Here is a 20,186-nt window from a genome sequence, read left to right on the forward strand (position 1 = left end):
ACCTAAGCCTTATTTTTCATATCTGATTTATAACCACATTCTCTTTTCCCAAAGACAAATAGAAAAAAAAAACATCCTTCAAAATTCTTTAATTTCAATTTCATATATGTATACTGCTGATGTTCTGTCACTCAATAACCCACATTTCATTGAGTGCTTACTTCTCGTATATCCCGATAAACTTCAGATTTATGTTGCTATCGAAAGTAGAAGGTCTGTTCATATCGTGATCTCTTTCCTCGATATAGACACACAAGGACGACTTCAAACTAGGATCTATGATAACAGTTAATATGATACCCTAGTGCAGGTTCACACTCTACTCTCTAACAGGGCTGTGATTCTTACACAGAATTTGATTTTCTAGGAAGAACAACTGAAATCGACACTACATAAGTTTTATGGTTACCTTCACGAATCGGTTGACAGATACAATGTGCCGATGTGACAATTTCCTTGCGACATGTGATCTTAGATCTTTAGATATCAGTATAGGTGTCTTCTCTATAATCTTAATGATTGTGTCCTATTCCCGAGTGCGAATCCTTTCAGAGTTCATGCAATTTCTCATTTTTGTTTTTGTTACCTTGATTTGTCATTTCCTAATCGATTAACGAGATTTTAACATCTGTAAACTACTGTCTGCTTGATTCATATCATATTTATTTTTTTACTGTGACATTATAGTACTAAAAATATATCGACTACAAAGCAAATCATATACTGAACGACAAAACATTTTATTAAAGCTGATGTCTCTCGTACGGTTATGCGGTGTTGTGGTGTATTAAATTGGAAAGAGATATAATAATTCAGCAGAATGAATTAAGGTACCGTGAAAAATATATTGGATTCTGATCTAAAAATCTAAATTTTAAAGAATTCTAGCACAATTCGCCAAAAGATCCAAGCTAGCTTATGGTATTATCTGGAGTCCGTTGTTCGTCGTCATCGTTAAATTTCAAAACAAACTTTAACCACACGACCATTTTCAACCAAACAATAATACAAAGAGACAATTTGACGGCACAGAAATAAAAAGAACGTAACAATCTACCTCTCAATAATTCCAATCTGATTAATCAGATCTTTTACTTTGCTCAGTAATATTTTTGTCGCGGTGTGTAAGATTTGAAGACATACTATAAAGGTCATGAATCTTTCCATGAATTGATTGATTGTCGGGTAAATTATTTATTTCATATATCGTAAACCGTAAGTCGATAATCAATAGCACGCTAGAACTGTGTGTCAATTCTGTCAATTTATTTTTGCGCGGGAAGGGGGGTGGTGGTAAGAATTTGTCATCAAAGTACACGCGTGAAACTCATGTCTGGTTGATCAATTTGCAATCTCGCTCATCTTAACTGGATTTCATCTATTGTCACATTAACCAATTATGTCTGTCTGAGTTGCTCACCCAATTTTGTCAATATAAAGGAACTATGAAGAACTGACATACAAGTAGGAGGTATAGCTAGCTATAAAACCAGGTTTAACCCAACATTTTCTTCGGAAATATCTGTACCAAGTCTATTCGTTCCATTGGTTGAATAGTCTGATGTTTGGTTCTGTCAGGTTTCATGGATTTCCCCTTTTGAATTTACCTTCCAGTCTACTATTTTAATTAATACTTTTTTTTCTAAACATGACCCCTTATGATATCTTTTCAGATCTTACACGCCGCGACTTATACATCTGAAGGACAAAAGTGAAATCAATGAATTTTATTAAATTGTATTATTTCAAAATTATGAACAATTGCCCCTACATTACTATTATCTTGAAAAACATAAATGATAGACAAAAAAGTATCAATTGATTATATCTAGACAGCAAAAAAGACTATTTTGTTATCAAAATTCAGTACATATCTATTCTACATTTACACTCCCCATTAAACTACTTTACTAATGTTCGATCGTGAATTATGTTGTGATACTGCTTCCAAACGCTGTAATAAAAACATTGAGAACTGTCACCCCAAATACACAAAATGATGCGATAATGTCAATTTTGTAAATTTGCCAACATCGACAGCACGGTGTTACTGCAAAACAGTTTGTACATATTGCAGGTTTTATACTTTCTTAAGCTGGCGTTTGTATCGGAGGTGATTGTTGGGTTTGATTTCCTTCTTTCCTGTTTATAATCTCACTTTCATGCTGTTGTTTGTTCTTAGTTTGTTTCTCTATTATGAGCAAAACATAGAGTAAAATGGCACTTATCAGGTGTAGTGATATCGATAAACTAAGGAGACAAACAAGGGCCATATAGTATGTACTATCATCTGAATCCAAGACTGATTTCAGCTGAGATACATTTGCCATCAATAAGGCAACGTCGTATAATCCTTTTGTAACTTCACGTCGAGATTGGAATTTGTTTGTAACACCAGAATTAGAAGTACTGTCAGTTTCATCTTCCTGAAATCGGAGGACACATTATTACTACTATAGAAAAGTTTCAAAAGTATTTTTAGATATCGTTTGCAAGCAGTTCTTATTCAATTTGATATAATTTTGGAGGAAAAATGTAGTCGAAACACCTTAATTTAAATAGTCATCTGTCTGATATCAAAGGGAACATTATTAGTGCTGATATTAACTGTTGATTCGAACCAAAATTTTGAACTCATAATTTATATTTTGATTCATTATTGGTTTTTTTTCTCAAATGACATTACAATTTTCATGTTCTTTCAATGAAACCATTTTGTTAGCTACTGTTGTTTTTTTTTCGTTTGTATTAAGTTTGATACAGCATCGAATACAATTTTAAACAATGAAGGTTAGATATATTTCTATGGTTATGTCAAAGAGCGTCCCGTCCTTTTTCTATAAAAAATCATCGGAAGATACCAAGACCTTGTTATTCCGTATCAACTTCTCAAATAATACATGATGGTCTTGAAGTATAATATCTAGGTACTGACGTTGTTTATCATCCTAATTACTTGTTATAGTGTACTTTTTATTTGACTTTGTATATTTTGAACCTTTACTGTTTAGTCCTTGTTTAGCAACATGACCAGAATAGATATACAGAAAAAGACACCCGATCTACCTTAAGTCCTTAGATTGGAAAATAATTTCTAAAGAATCGTCTGTTATGAAATACATGAATTTCATGGTCTCCAGTATAATTTTTTAAAGCAGCCCACGGGTGAATCTCTTCATATAACTGAATTTGTATTAAAAGAGTTAATGAGATAACAATGAATAATAAAGCGTACGTTACAGAGCTATATGTCGTCATTTGGCCGTTGGAAACATACGGCATAAATAGTCCAGATTTAAAGTTATTGATATCATAAAAATGTTCCTTTTCAGAAACAATATTACTATCGATTGTTCCTCGTGCGTTAGATACATGTTTTGTGGGAAAATAATATTTCAATGCAATTACACAATCCATCTAATACAAATCAATATTCTGCAACAAACAATTCCATTGCGGTCTGTAATAGGCATGTTGCTTAAGATGTAGCTGCTATACGTTTACTGTATACATAATTTAAACACACATACGTGTTAAGGATCGATACTTACACTCCTACTAAAAGTTCTTGGGCCTTCCTCTTTGTCATTGCCTTCAGGAGGTGGTTCCTAAAATTCATAAGAGTATATATAAAAAACTATTTATGTGTTGGTTTATGTGTTGGTAAATTTAGGAAGGACATTATCGACCCAGTCCGTTTGAATCCTTTACTTTCAAATGCAGAAGATTTGAATTAAATCAAAGTTTGCAGCATTAATCATATTTTCTGTAAAATATGAGGGTTTTAAAACATACTTTATATATAAAATTCAGTTTGCATAAAAGACAATGAAAATATCTTCGTGTGAATGTAATTATTCCGTAAAAGTTGTAGACGGTCATTCATTGATTCACCATAAAGTGCAGGGAATGTATAATGGCGATGACCATAAATACATCTTCACCGATAAAGAAAGTTGAAACTTTCCATTACAGAAAGGCAGATAACTTTTTCGTCATTTCAACCATAGTAAATAGATGCCAGTCCTCAAATCGTGTCTTCCATATGTTTTTCGAGTCGATGATTGCTCTGTGGTCTACATCTAACATGGGAACTCGCTTTAAACAAAACAGGACGGTTAAATTGTTAACAAACAATACTTTAGCCTTAATTTTGATGTCTGATTTATAACCACACATTCTTTTTTTCTCAAAGACAAAAAGAAAAATCATCTCTCAAAATTCTTTAAAATCACTTTCTCTTTTATTCCATACTGTGACTTTAAAGTAGTGTTGTCAAATCGAACAGTTTTGGCTTACCGTTTACTCGGATAATCTTTCGACCGATTAACCGGTTAATCGGTAGTTAAGTTGGTTTTTAAAAGTCTGACCTATAGTACCCTACAATTGTACGTTTTTATGATACGATGAATTGAAGTTTATCCGTTGGCATTATAAGACTTGACTGTGAGTATTCCTGGTGAAGTTTTACTTTTGATAATACAATACTACCGTATCTACTATGACGTTTGTAATAAATTCAGATTGAGAAGATGAATATCTTTTTGATCTTGTCGAATTGAAAATATCCGAAACCGGTGATTGTTTCATTTTCGCTGATGTCTCAAAAAATAAGTGTTTCCATTTGAAATGATTAAGCGTGTTACTCGTACCACCCAGTATACATTAATTCCATTTACGTTGATTTGCATTCTACCATTTTTGAGTCGGCATTTCATTTAAAGTAGAGCAAATCCTTGAACGATGGAGGTGACAGTTTAAGATGTAGGTCTACACAATATGAAATAAAAAATGAAATGATGAAGTAAATCCTAAAATTTAATCGGCTTACATGTACGCTAATTATGTTTACTTAAGATCTTGCCCCGAGCTTTGATAGACAAGTTGTCTTTGTTCTAATTGATTTGATGTTTTAGGGATTAACAATAGCAATCAATATACTGGACAATTGACCTGTCAAATTAATTACCATGACAATTATTTTTAAATTGAACAAAATTTATTAATGATTTCAATACACATTTACATAAAATTTATTAAAATAAAGTCATTTCTGGCATAGCACGGGAAAATTTGTGGATATCCACGTGCATTTTTGTTCAACAATCTGGCTGCAGAGGCATTGCCTCTTTTGACACAATTGTACACAGTTCTAAATGTAGTAGTATACATTTGATAGGCTGCTGTAGAATTTATATTAGAAATTCGATTTTTAAAGCACGTGGATATCCTAGAAGTAGGATTGTTTTTAATTTCTTTCCATTGCGTAATAACATGATTATATAAATAGGGGTATAGGGAAAATAAAAAAAGACCGGAGGTGTAACTTTGAATAAGGATCACAATTACGGTATAAGAAATAATAGGCAAAGCAGTAAAAGAACTCTTACAAAAACTGTAAAATGCCCGACGAAAAGACTTAAGTAATACAAAACAGACATATAACAAACACAGAGCAAAAACAGAGATTATAAGAAAACCATAGCAGGGGACAATAATAAAAACAGCAAGCGTGGATGAGTATTTATACATCCCAACACCATTCTATTGAATAAACAAATAAAGAACAAAGATATAATAAACATGTGAAAGCTCTCGCACAGGCAAACAACCCGTTATTGTAAAATATAAGGGCATACACCGCCAGCACGGGGACACATTCAACTGCATCCACACAGCACGAGCAACAAACCCTGCAGTAAATATAAATAAAAAGATGTGGTATAAGTGCCAATGAGACAACTCTCCATCCAAGTCACAATGTATAAAAAGTTAACAATTATAGGTCAAAGTACGGCCTTCATCACGGAGCCTTCGCTCACACCGAACAGCAAGCTATAAAGGGCCCCAAAATGACTAGTGTAAACCAATTCAAATAGGAAAACCAACGGCCTAATCTATATAAAAACGAGAAACACCTATGAACCACACCAACAAACGACAACCACTGAACAACAGGCTCTTGACTTAGGACAAGTGCATAAAATTGCAGCGGGTTTAAACGTTTTAACAGGCGCCAACCTTCACCCTAACCGGATACAGTAGTGTAACATTACAACATAAAAAGACACACTATAAAATATCAATTGAAATGGCTTAACTCGATCAAAAAGACATTAAAGCAAAACCAAGTAAACATACACTAAACGAATAAGTTTGATCTATGACACAATATCAATACAATATTAAAACGTAGGTGCCTATATAACATAGACGTTACAGGTATTAATAAAAAAAGATGAATAAGAGTGTCAATAAGCCAACTCTAACCTTTAGACAAAATTGCGTTAAATAAAACAACGTACACAGGTAAATTTAAATATAATAATTTTTTGTTAGGAGTACGGAAATTTTTTTTTACAAAATTGATAAATTTGTTGTTCAGAGTACGAGTACGGAAGTGAAAATTTTATCGTCATACTTAATACTTATTAAAGGTGTTACCTATTAAACATAGTGAGACGAGATATGCATGATTAATATTTTAAAAATTTGGCGCCTTTATACCTGGTTTAACAAAATGCCTATAGGTTGCACTTTGTAAATATAGCTGTTTCACAAACCACGCCTTTTTATATATAATATTCATAGATATTTTATTTGTTTACCTACTGGTTCCCAGATATGATCTCTATGTTTTGTTTACCTACTGGTTCACAGATATTATCTCTATGTTTCATCTCATAGAGATACAACTTGGGAATTTTACCAGTATAAATACAAATGAATATCGTCCAAATTGAATTCTGAGGAAGACCCAAAGTGATGAGTGGAGTAGTACAGAATTTTAGTATAAGTTTAAACTCTCAGAAGTTCGAGGCATATAAGTGTTGAAATTAGGCCGCACAGCCCTATGTTTTGACCTTTGAAAATAATAATAGTGCATATGAACTTTCCATTCTAGGATATAACTTTTTACGAAACTTCATAGTCAAAGTGGCACAGTCTTAGCCGTAAAATGAGTTCCTATGGGAAATTACATTGTCTATATTTACAGACATACAACCTATAACGATAAAAAAATGATACAATATGATAATAATTAGTATTAGACATCATTGAATTGTTTTTTTCTTCTATACACAATCATTGTTTTACGTAAAACTATTGTTTCTGCTTTTCGTGTAAGTAATTATGATGAAGCCCATAGTAAACATTGATTAAAACATACAGATAATCAAAATATTTCTTACCGAAGTATCTATTCTATGCAACCAAACGTGAAAACAAAAAAATATGTGCTAGTTCATTTGCTTTAATTATAAAAATAAGAAGATGTGGTATGATTGCCAATGAGACAAAATGACACAGAAATTAACAACTATAGGTCACCGTACAGCTTTCAACAATGAGCAAAACCCATACCACATAGTCAGCTATAAAGGGCCTCGAAATGACGAATGTAAAACAATTCAAACAAGAAAACTAACGGCCTCATTTATGTACAAAATAATGAACGCAAAACAAATGTGATACACAGAAACAAACGACAACCACTGTATTACAGGCTCCGGACTTGGGACAGACACATACAGAATGTGGCGGGGTTAAACATGTTAGCGGGCGCCCAACCCTCCCCTAATCTGGGACAGTAGTGTAACAGTACAACATAAGAACAAGACACTTTAATAGCTTCCCCTTGTATTATTTTTTCCAACTTTCCATTCATAACAATTCTGCTTGACCCAAATATATACATCAATTTCTTGAATACTAGGAAAACTTAATAATATTAGAGTGGGTGGGTTAATTCTTGTTTCATCGAAACTCAAATAAATGATTCTGAATCGTTGATATACATTTTGCTGCATTTATTTAAGTTTCATGGAACAAACTTCATGGAAAGTTGTTTCATTGGCAATCATACCACATCTCCTTATTTTTATATTTATGTTGAATTATTTTTTACCTTTAAACGTATCTTGACTGCTATGACTTACAACCACCAACTGTCTATGGTTTTGTTCTAATCTTAAATTGGCAGTCCAATTGTATGCATAAATTATAATTTTTCCTTTGCGCCTCCCTATTTTATATTTTCCATTATCGTTTGTAAGTAGTATGAGAGTATCTTTGCATCATGTACGCTTCATAAATATTGATTTGCAAATTTTTTATGCTATCATTTACTGTAATTTATTTCCTCTTAAACGTTTTATTTGCTACAGGAACCGATATTTGTATTTATTCAATTTACCTCAATCTCAATATGAATGCTTTGGAAATTTGAAATATGTTCCACAGGATTATCGGCATAATGAAACGGATTTAGGTCTTAATTTTTTATAAAATGTATTCTGTTTAAAATACTTTCTCGTGCACGATTATCTTTCTAAAATTACGTTAAATATCATGGTTAATGTGCATAAAAGATTAAATGAGATACACATATACTGAAGTGTTCCTTCAAGAACTGTACCAGTCAACTAAGTCAAGGTAAAACAACAAAAGTAAAAAAAAACTCAGATATGATGAAATAGTTATTTAGACCATAGTATACTGTAGATCCTAGTTCTGAAACCGTGTCCTTCATGTGTTTTGCGAGTCGATGATTATTTGTTCTGTGGTATATTGTTTTAAGACGGGAACGCGCATAAAACGAATCAAGTGATTAAATTGCTAACAAACAATACCTTGGCCTTAGTTTTGATGTCTGATTTGAAACCACACATTCTCTTTTCTCAAAGAAAAAGACAAAGAGCATCCTTCAAAGTTCTTTAATTTCAATTTCATACATGTGTACTGCTGATGTTCTGTCACTCAATAACCTAAATTTTAATGAGTACTTACTTCTTATATATCCCAGTGAACTTCAGATTTAAAGTTTCTACCGAAAGTAGAAGGTCTGTTTCATATCTTGATATTTTCCTCGATATAGACACATATGGACGACTTCAAACTAGGATCTATGACAAAAGTTAATATGGTACCATAGTGCAGGTTCACACTATACGGAACTTATTAACGGGGCTGTGATCCTTACACAAAATTTGAGTTCTAAGGAAGAACTACTGAAATCGACACTACACAAGTTTGATGGTCACCATCACGAATTGATTGATAGATACAATGTGTCGATGTCTCAATTTCCTTGCAACATGTGATCTTAGATCTTTAGATACCAGTATAGGTGTCTTCTTTCTAGTTTTACAGATGGTGTCCTATTTCCGATTATGAAATTTTGACTGAGTGGGAATCCTTTTAGAGTTCATGCAATTCCTCTGGTGTTTTTTGTTTTAACATCTGTAAACTACAGTCGCCTTGATTTATATCTAAATATTCTTTTACTGTGACTTTAAAAATGTATCGACTACAACAGCAAATAAAATATTGAACGACAAAACATTTTATCAAAGCTGGTTTTATAGTGTTGTGAAGTATTATATTAGAAAGAGAAATAATTCAGTAGAACGAATTTAGATGCCGTAGATGAATTGGGTGCATATATAAAAATCGATTTAAAAAAAAAAATCTAGCTGAATTCACACAATAATCCAAGCTAACTTATGTTATCATCTGGAGTCCGTTGATCGTCATCATTGTAAATTTTTTTTAAAATCACCAATTTTAACCGAACAATAATACAAAGAGACAATTTGACTGCACAGAAATGAACATAACGTAAAAATCTACCTCTCAATGATTCCCATCTGTTTGATTAGATATTTTACTTTGTTCAGTCTTATTTTTTGTCGCGGTTTGTAAGATATGACGACATACTATATAAAGGATGATGAATCTTTCCATGAATTGATGTATTATCAAAACACTGTCGGGTATATTGCTTTATTTTTTTCTTATATAATATACCGGAAGTAAATAATCAATAGAACGTTTGAAATTTGTGTCAATTCTGTCAATTTATATGTGCAGAGGTCAGGGATTGTGAGGGGAGGTTCTCACCATAGTGCACTCATATTTGATTGATCAATTTGCAATGAAACTAAATTAAACTGGACCTCAACTATTGTCACAATTACCAGTTATATATAAAAAAAGATATGTGGTATGATTGCCAATGAGACAACTATCCACCAAAGTTAAAATGAAGTGGATGTAAGCAATTAAAGGCAACCATACGGCCTTCAGCAATCAGAAAAAACCCATACCGTATAGTCGGCATATACCGTATGTCTGTTTGGGTTGCTCAGCCAATTTTGTAAATATAACGGAACTATAAACAACTGGCATACAAGTATGAGGTATAACTAGCTATAAATCCAGTGTCGTTGGTTGATATAGTCTAATGTTTGATTCTGTAAGGTTTTATGGACTTCTTCCTTTTGAATTTACCTTGGAGCTCGCTATTTTAGTTAATACTTTTTTTCTAAAGATGACCCCTTATGATATCTCTTCACATCTTACACGCCGCGACTGATACACCTGAAGGACAAAAGAGAAATAACTGATTTTTTATTGAATTGTATTATTTTAAAATTATGAACAGTTTCCTCTACATTACTATTATTTTAAAAACATTATTAATAGACAAAATATTCCAATTGGTTATATCTACACAGCAAAAAATAAGACTCGATTATTTCGTTATTAATATTCGGGACATATCTATTGTACAGTTATACTTCCGCATGACCTAAGATCAACATTATATGGGATTCGTGTAGCTCAGGCTTTAGTTTTCTAAGTTGTGTTTTGTAGACTTTGTTTATCTTTTCTTTGTTTCTCGTTTTTTGTCACAGCGTTGTCAGTTTCTCTTCGACCTTATTTTTAACCTCTAAAAACATCTATTTCGTACAGTTTTAAGAAGTTGGGGGCATTGCGCATAAGTTTTAGAAAACTTAGAAAACAGCAAGCGAACGATTTTATTGTCACTTTCTTAATGGTTATATTCATTATTTTGAAGCTATGAAATATGCTATAAGACTATTCAGTGTCGTCGAAGTTGGAATATCCCAGCTTATGAAAACAGATATTGAATAAATCATAAATGAAATTCCTTAGTGACTCCGTAATTAGTAATGTAAAAGGACTTACCAATTAAGAAAAAAAACCACAAGAACAATACGAACCATAACAACCATAAAACAGATTAGCATGAAAAATGCATGAAAAAGAGATGCAACTATGTAATACATTGATACAAATTGCAATGCAGCACTAGCAAACCCATAATGAAAACAGACAACACCCACCACCATCAACATAAGATTTTGCAATCCGGAGTTTTAAAAAGGATAGCAAGGGGAAAACAATTAGAGAAAGCAAGCGAGGATTACAGCAGAAAATGAAATAACATTGTATGCAATGAGTGCGTCCGATGCGTTTTTCAGGATTTACCTTCAACAGAAACGCTCAAATCGAAAAATAATGAAAGCCAGAGTCGTATAAATACGTAAAACATAAGAAACTTCATGTCCAAAAAGGACCAAAAAAGAAAAATCAAATTAATCGTAAGTCAACTTTGACTGGGGGAGTTTTGAACCATAGTTTCTTAATAATTTTTGAATTTTTTCAACGGGATGTTTTAGAAAAGTATGTTATAAATAATTTCAGTACCTATTAGCTGACTACAGAGCTGGTGGTTTCCCTGGGATCTAACATTCCACTTGTAGCGGTATCGACCCTTTTCTAGTAAAAAGATGAACCACGGAGAGGATAGACCCAAAACCAGACGCGGTGATACAAGGATGAATGGATACAAGAGATAGATTGAGAAAATAAACAGCTGTCCATTCCATATTAAACAACTATGTTGGGCTGAAGTTGTCTTCGGCTTCCAATTAACTTCTTTACTTATGATCGATTGTGAATTATGATTTGATACTGCTTCCAAACGCTGTAATAAAAATATTGAGAACTGTCACACCAAATACACAAAATGTTGCTATAATGTCAATTTTGTAAATTTTCCAACATCGACAGTACGGTGTTACTGCAAAACAGTTTGTGCATACTGCAGTTTTTTCACTTTCATTAGCTGGAGTTTGTTTCAGAGATGATTGTTTTGTTTGATATCCTTCTTTGCTGTTTATCTTCACAGCGTCATGCTGTTGTTTGTTCTTTGCATTTTTCTCTATAATGAGCAAAATATAGAGCAAAATAGCGCTTGCCAGGTGTAATGCTATCGATAAACTAAGCAGACAAACTAGGGCCATATAGTATGTACTATCATCTGAATCCAAGACTGATTTTAGCTGAGATACATTTGCCATCAGTAAGGCAACGTCGTATAATCCTTTTGTAACTTCACGTCGAGATTGGAATTTGTTTGTAAAAACACCGGTGTTAGAAGTATTGTCAGTTTCATCTTCCTGAAATCAGAAGACACATTATAACTGCTATAGAAAAGTTTTAAAGGTGTGTTTGCAATCAATTCTTATATATATTCTTATTTTGATAAAATTCAAGAAAAAAGATATAGTCGAGATGCCTTAATATAAAGGATCTCAAATAATTGTCATGTACTTTTATGGAACTATTTTGTTTGCTACTGGTTTTTTTATTCCGTTGTTACAAAGTTTGATATTGCATCGAATATATTTTTAATTAATTAATTGGTGTTTAACGCTACTTTCAACACTATTGTGCTATTTCGTAGCGGGCAGGTTTTATTGGTGGAGAAAACCAGAGTTCCAGGAGAGAAACGCCGACTTTCTGTAGAAAACTGACAATCCTAGAATACAATTTTAAACACTCAAGGTTAGAAGTATTTTCGAAAGAATATTCAGTATTATATCGATTCTGTTCATTGAAGCTTAACAATTGCGACTCCAACTATGACGGTGTACTATAATACATATTCGATATCCCGATTATTCTGATTACTCCTGTGCTGACATGCAGGCCCCATGCAAAACAGTATAATGCAACAAACAATCTCAATCCAAGGCAGAATATACACGCAATGCACTTTTATGCGTAAAATGATTACTTATTACCTAAAAGATAAATACTTACGCCGAGAGTATTTTTGCCTTCCACGAAATCCTCGCCTTCATGCGGTGGGTCCTGAAAATATTGATAAGATACAAAGCTGTGCAAACAAGAGTTATTTGTATAATAATTAAATACTGATTTAATCTGAAAAAAACCGAAACCAATTATATCTGTATACAAAATTGAAACCGATTTAGTGTGCACGATATATGTTTGTTTGGTAATCTTATTGAGACATGTTTCAAACGAAACATGGGGATAGACAAATCTATGTGGCGTTTCGGACAATTAATATCAAACAGAAAATGTTACTTATCATAGACAACGTTTTTCCGAAAGTATATTTATACTTATAATTTAGCTTTCTTATCTTTGTTATTATTATGATTATTAGACAGACCGAAATGAGCACTTATTTATAACAAAATTTACAACTTACACAAACAAACACAGTGAAATAAATAGTATTAATCGGAAATCATATTTGTAAACATTTATTTTAAAGATCTTTAGAACGCAAACGGACTATCAATAAGTATATATGATTGATTTTGTTTTAAATTTGAATAAAAGAATAAATATCAAAAGATGAAACTCAATCACAAGTAGCAACGTCTGCAACAATATAACTGTATTAGTCAAATGTCAACTTTCCTCGATCTGATTATGTATTCCACTTTTGAGACTCACATAGAAATAACAGATATTCAATCAAGAAATATAAATCAATTGCTTTAAAAAAGCAATTGTAAACGGTCTTTCCCCCTTTGAAACATGATTGATTGATATGTGTTTGTTTGTTTGTTTGTTTGTTTCTTTCTTTCTTTACTGAAGGGTCCATATTATTGTATTGCATGCCAATAAATACTGGCTAAAAATTCCGGTACACCTCCTACGGCGCCCATTAGTAGTTAAAGATTTGATTTCATTCAACAAATTAATTTATTACCTTCATGTACGTGTCGCTTAGAACACGGACATATATCAAATGGTCAATATTAATCATCCATGTAATTTGCTCTATGGGATACTTGCAGAATTTCAACGGAGGCAATTTCTTGGCATGGTTAAGTTTTTATATTTAGTTAGGAAAGTTTTTATTCTATTTCAGGTCCCGCGTGCGTCTATCGCGCCAGATTGATACGTCACGTGACGAGGGTTTTTAATAGCGAAAACTTTTTCTTTTTAGGTGGAAACGTTGGACAGACAACATGTACAGCGACGGAATACACACAATGTATATCCTTTGTCAGTGTAGGTAATTGACGTTTTGATCACAGTTCGAGAGCAGTGTATGCTTTGGATTTAATTGATCCTGTGTACATTTAAAACACGTTTATCGATTATTTTCATACAACGTACATTTTTCAGCACCAGTTTTTTAACACAGATTTGTATTTTAATCTAGGACCAGACATTTCATCGTAGGATTTCACGGAAATTTACGGAGCTTGCAAGCGATTTTTACGCATTGCAATTTATTTTCTCTACGAAAATTCTTGGTAGGTAGCTGCACAACGTTGTTATATGAAGATGTAGTACATGTATACCCTGCTGACTGAGATCGATCGGACATGTAGTTTCAAAGAAGATCACATAACATGCATGAGGATTTTTTTTCAGAAGAGATGTAATTACAATATTAAAAACCAATTGTTCAGAGAACAATTGAAGGTCTTTCCACCAGTAAGGATCTATTTTGATACCAAAATATTAAAATTTGGTTTTAAATGTCAATTCCAGCGTCAATTGACAGCTTATTGTAAGCTGATTCCAAAAATATATGGTTTATATACAAAAAGATATAAATAATTGAGATAATTTTTTACTTCCGGTTTGAAAAATGTCACTTCCGGTATTGTTTGATAGTTCACTTGACACTGATTACAAAAATATATGATTCTATGGAATCTCTATACGGCTTCGGTCAAAATTAAACGTAACATCCTGAGGATATAACGAGCAATTTGGTAAAATAAATTTGTCGGTTTCTTATACGGTTGCAAAGTTTTAGAAATAACAAGAAAAACAGTGTTGGGGAGGTAACTCTTACATGGAAATGTATTCGGTTAAGCGGTGTCAGTTTCAAAAGCGTATGAACTGTTCGATATCATATTCCAAATATCTAAGCGACATCTTGCGAAACAAAAAAAAACAGCGAAGGAAAACAATTATGCGGAAGAAAACAAAATAATAAATATTAAAAACCAATTGTTCAGAGAACAATTGAAGGTCTTTCCACCTCGATAATAAAGAATGAAATTTAAAAAACGGTGTTGGAAAATGTCACTAATTTGTTACTTAAAGCTGATATCAAATAATAAGAATTCTGATACTTTTTCATAGGATTAGTCTGAAATAGGCTACTTCCGGTTAAAATACGGTCATTTCCGTTTGACCTGATAAATGGTGAAATATCTACAACCAAATGCAGAAGACTTAATTGTTTTATAAAGAACCAGTAAGAATTTTTAGCAAAGGTCAAAATCTAGAACGTCAAATTGACCTTTGAACTTGACCTCAATTTCAAGGTCATAGGTCAGTGATCTCAAATCAAAAGAACCCAGGTCATTCACTAGTATGATTGCGGAGTTATACTGATTTCAAATACACCAGGGAAGAAACTCCTATAAGGGTTGACCAAAACACTTCGACTTAAATGGGTTGAAGTTGTGCCCTATCGTAAACAATTATTTGGCAAACACATCATATCATTAACTGTTACGGTTTCTTTTGAATAAAGATAACAAGCAAAATTCAAAATTTAAAACATAACCTTGACCTTTGACCTTGACCTCAATTTCAAGGTCATAGGTCAGTGATCTCAAATCGAAAGACCGGAGGTCAATCACTTGTATGGTTGTGGAGTAATAATGATTTCAAATACATAAGGGGAAAAAACTGCTATAAGGGTTGACCAAATCACTTCGACTTAAATGGGTTGAAGTTGCGCCCTATCGTAAACAGTAATTTGGCAAACACATCATATCATTAACTGTTACAGTTTCTTTTGAATATAGATTACAGGCAAAATTCAATATTTAGAATATGATCTTGACCTTCGACCTTGTCCTCAATTTCAAGGCCATAGGTCAGTGAACTCAAATCGGAAGATCTGAGGTCAATAACTTGTATGGTTGTGGAGAAATACTGATTTCAAATGCATAAGGGGAGAAAACTCCTATAAGGGTTAATCAAAACACTTCGATTTAAATAGGTTGAAGTTGCGCCTTATTGTAAACAGTTATTTGGCAAACACATCATATCATTAACTGTAACAGTTTCTTTTGAATAACGAGAACAAGCAAAATTCAAAATTTATAACATGACCTTGACTTTTGACCTTGACCTCAATTTCCTTCAAATGGACCGAGGACTTCATATCAAAAGACTGTAGGCCTCTACGACTTATAATGTATGAATTTATCCAACATATCGCCTATCTTAAATTTTCAAAGGGAAATAACTCCCATAAGATGTCTTCCGATCACTTCAGTCAAAATTAACCAAATCATTCTTAGGAGTAGACGAACAATTTGGTGAAAACAGTTTGTTAAAATCTTTGACGGTTTTAGAGATATAGCGATAACAAGAAAAAGGGGACGCGGGGAGATAACTCCTATACGAATAAGTGTTCGGTCACACAGGGTGAGTTTTGAAACCCCCATTACTGTACAACATCATTGGCCAAAAATCTATTCGATATGCTGTAAAACAAAAAAGCATCTCAGACGGCAGAAAAAAAAAAAAAAAAATAATAATAATAATAATAATAATCAGAAGAAAAACAAAAGGTCTTTCCACGGACAGTGGAAAGACCTAATAATCAGAACAAAATCAATAGGTCTTTCCACGGAAAAGTGGAAAGACCTTATAAAACTTACATCACTGGAGAGTAAAGTATTTTCATTGTTGTTAGACGTGTCGCCAATCACTACTTGATTCTGTAAAATAAAAGATAATGCACAGAGACAAAAACATGTTTGATATGTCAAAATTACTATTCTTTTTAAAATTTATATAAAAGAGAAGATAATAATTTAATAATTGGAAAATTTTATTTAAAAAATGAAAACCTTGTTTTTTTTAGTCTTGGTTTTATCATTAATAATAACTGTACTAATCAAATGGAACATATGTAATGTTCTCTACGATATTAATAATGTTCATAACATATGTACACATTTTGCCTCATAATTTAATATCAGTACTCCTTATAATGCCTTCAGTATATTCATTGATTAAACTGATTAGAAAAAATAAAACTGGCCTACCAAAGGAGTAGTTTCATCGCTTGAAGTTGCCATTCCGTCCGATTGCGATGGATAGTAAAACGGAAATATTTAAGGGCATATACAAAATTTGCTTATCTATGCATTTATATACACTTCCTTCTAAATCGTATTTTCCAATTATGAATTCAAGATAGTCGTGACCAAAATAGTTACGTTCATTACTGAATACCTGGTAAAATAAACTATGGGTTAAATGATTTCATGTTTTTTTGTTGTTGACAAGTTTTCGATTTCAACGAGAGAGATTGTGCTGAATTGCTCTAATCTTTTACTATAATCTCTTTGCCTGATTTGAATGCCAAAACTACAAACTAGCTATAGCTTTGGTGTAATTGTAAACATTCTTCAATATGTACTTTACCAGTTTAGCATTATCGTTCGAAAAGAAGTTTCAGATAGTATCATTGGGACATGTACTTTAAATTCGAAGAGCTAAAGGCTTGAGTATCTTCCTAATCGATTAAAAAGATTTGAACATCGATAAACTACTGTCGCCTTTGTTTACTATATTTACTGGATTTTGTGAAAAAGTTAATTCTACGATGTCATATACTACTATTTAACTGCTGTTCTAGAAATCAAAACAAATCAGTATCTATGTTATACTTTCGAATGGTATACGGTAGAGCCATGTGTTACGTCGGTGCGTTTAAAAGGTTTGCCTGATGTATCAAAACTTCTTATAAGTGGCATTTGGTTGATAATGCTACCGACTGAGGTTCCTTTCCTGTGATTGATGCGGTCATTTTCAGTAAATTAACTGTACATTAAATGGTAAAATGATTCAAACGTAATTTATTAGATAGTTTTAGCCAGATTTGGCAAAACCTTTTGGAATATTTGATGTTCAATGCTACTCAACGTTGTTATTGATTGTCTTTACCACTGTTTTGGTTGACTAATGAGTATTATGTCAACAAAACGCGAATAGCGTTTCCTTTTAACTGGGTGGTAAGATGCTCTTTTTTTATTTTTGTCTTGGTTTAGATTCTCTTGCGTTTGCAGGTTTGCAAAAAGAAACAGGGGAATCAATACATTTGAATTTGAAAATAATTATAATATCACTTTTCATTTCGTGTTGCTATATCCACAACAAATCCGTGACTAATATGCCCATTCTCAACAACAACTGTATGAGGCATCACAAGGACAGACAAGTGTTATGTTTCACAATTGACCTTGGATATTTTTTTCGATCTCTATTAATTGTTCTATGCTTGGTCTCTTATTTTCTTTAGTTTTTGTTAGTTCATTGATTTGTCTTCTTAATCAATGCATGAAATATGAACATCACTAATATACTGTTGCCTATCATACACTTATTTCAAAAGTAAAGATTTAGACAAACAAGCATCAATTATCTTATTACTCGAAGACCAGTTTCAGCTAAGTAACAGTAGTCATCAATAATGCAACATCATACAATTTGTTTGTACTAACTAGATTTTCGTTGCATTTTTTTTACTTTTTTGCATCGCGATATGGTAAAGGCTTATAACATCAATTTGTTATTTCATTCGGAAATTACAAAAACAAAATAAAAATAGTAAAAACCTTAAAAAACAAAGATACGGTATTAAAGCCTTCAGCAATATCTATTATAAATGCTCTTGTACCAATATGTGTGTAAATAACGAATTTACAAAATTGTAGGTTCTCAGAAGGTTTATTTTTCACGAAATCAATCTGAAATATGGATACATTCATAAATTCAACTGGCAAATCTTTTTTTTTCAAAATAGAATCTGATATTTGATCTAATAAATTGAATCATCATTTACCATATTATCATCTTTCAATGTTTTATAAATTTACACTCAACTTTTTCTCCGCGATTACAAAGTTCGTTGTCGAAATCAACGTTAGTCCACAACTCCGGCAATGAAGTATTTTACTCTTTGGTGTTGATACAGATACATATACAGATAACAACAGCGTTCAAAAACTATGACAATGACATTTTAGACATTACATTGTTTCAAACATCACCTTACGTCAATCTGTGTGCGATAGAACAGTTGATTGGATACTAGTAGATGTCCATTATTAGGACATCAAATACTGGTGACAGTTTGACATGCCTTAAAAAAATTTTAATTATCATGCAGTGGCATGTCGACGTACTTTAAATATGCTTAATGTAATATATTGTAAAATAGGTCTTTCTTCAAAAAACAAAATTTCAAATGATTTCGTGAACATATTATAAAGAATCAGTGCACTGTGTGTGTAAATGAAGCCGTTAGATATTGAACTATGTATTTTAACGTCAGACAAACTATTTTGTGCATGTACTTCATTTTCGATTCAGTATTTTCAAAAGAGTGTGGAATTCCCATCGATAAATAAAGGGGGACAGTGATAAAATGGTAAAATTAGTCCATTACATAATGCGATCTTGGAAGCAATTATCTTTCTCGATATATGATCACGATATTAAGAATACATGTATTAAAATGAGGCAGTAGACCATCAATACAAATAAAAAAATATACTTAGTTAATAAATAACATAATTTTCATTCAAAATGTAATCAAAGTTTCCTGAAAATTCAAGATAAATGAAATCAAAATGACTGTTTTAATCTTAAATTCTCTATTACTTCAATGTTAAAATAAAAAATGACCGCAAGTACAAAACAGCTTGCGCTGAAGAAATAAAACACAGTCAAAGTGTTTGGTTTATTTTTCAGTTTCTTGGAAATATTTTTTTTTCTTTCTTTCGACTTGAAAGTTCAAAAATTATGTTATGCCCGGAGTTATGAAAGGTCATGTATAAACGTATATGTTAATTGAATATTGTGCAGTGTTTTAAGTGACCTAAAGGGAAAGATACAATTACCATATTTCATTTTAATTCTCTGGTCGTGTGTACCATGAAATAATGTATTATAATTTTAACAAAGAAGTAATTCGGGACAAGAAATGTCTAAATTGATAAGCTTTACATAACATTTTGAAAATCCACTGCAAGAGTATTATATGCTTATAATTA

General features: G+C 32.2%; 1 protein-coding gene across 3 annotated transcripts in view; it reads right to left on the reverse strand.

Moving 5' to 3' along the window:
• Window positions 1–1,768: 1,768 nt before the first annotated feature.
• Window positions 1,769–20,186, reverse strand: part of LOC127734488 (ninjurin-1-like) — a 36,366-nt gene continuing 17,948 nt past the window's right edge. Inside the window, exons 1-4 of one of the 3 annotated variants that reach the window (XM_052244391.1) lie at window positions 17,172–17,231; window positions 16,782–16,841; window positions 12,919–12,969; window positions 1,769–2,426 (exon numbers count right to left, since the gene is read on the reverse strand). In XM_052244391.1, the coding sequence (XP_052100351.1) occupies window positions 2,091–2,426; window positions 12,919–12,969; window positions 16,782–16,841; window positions 17,172–17,204 (480 nt within the window). In that variant the 5' untranslated portion in view covers window positions 17,205–17,231 and the 3' untranslated portion in view covers window positions 1,769–2,090. Of the gene's footprint in view, window positions 2,427–10,400; window positions 12,273–12,918; window positions 12,970–16,781; window positions 16,842–17,171; window positions 17,232–20,186 lie in introns of those variants that run through there. The other 2 variants (XM_052244389.1, XM_052244390.1) reach the window with 2 other exon arrangements.

The sequence above is a fragment of the Mytilus californianus genome, unplaced genomic scaffold, assembly GCF_021869535.1.
Source record: "Mytilus californianus isolate M0D057914Y unplaced genomic scaffold, xbMytCali1.0.p SCAF_3, whole genome shotgun sequence".
Classification (NCBI taxonomy): domain Eukaryota; kingdom Metazoa; phylum Mollusca; class Bivalvia; order Mytilida; family Mytilidae; genus Mytilus; species Mytilus californianus.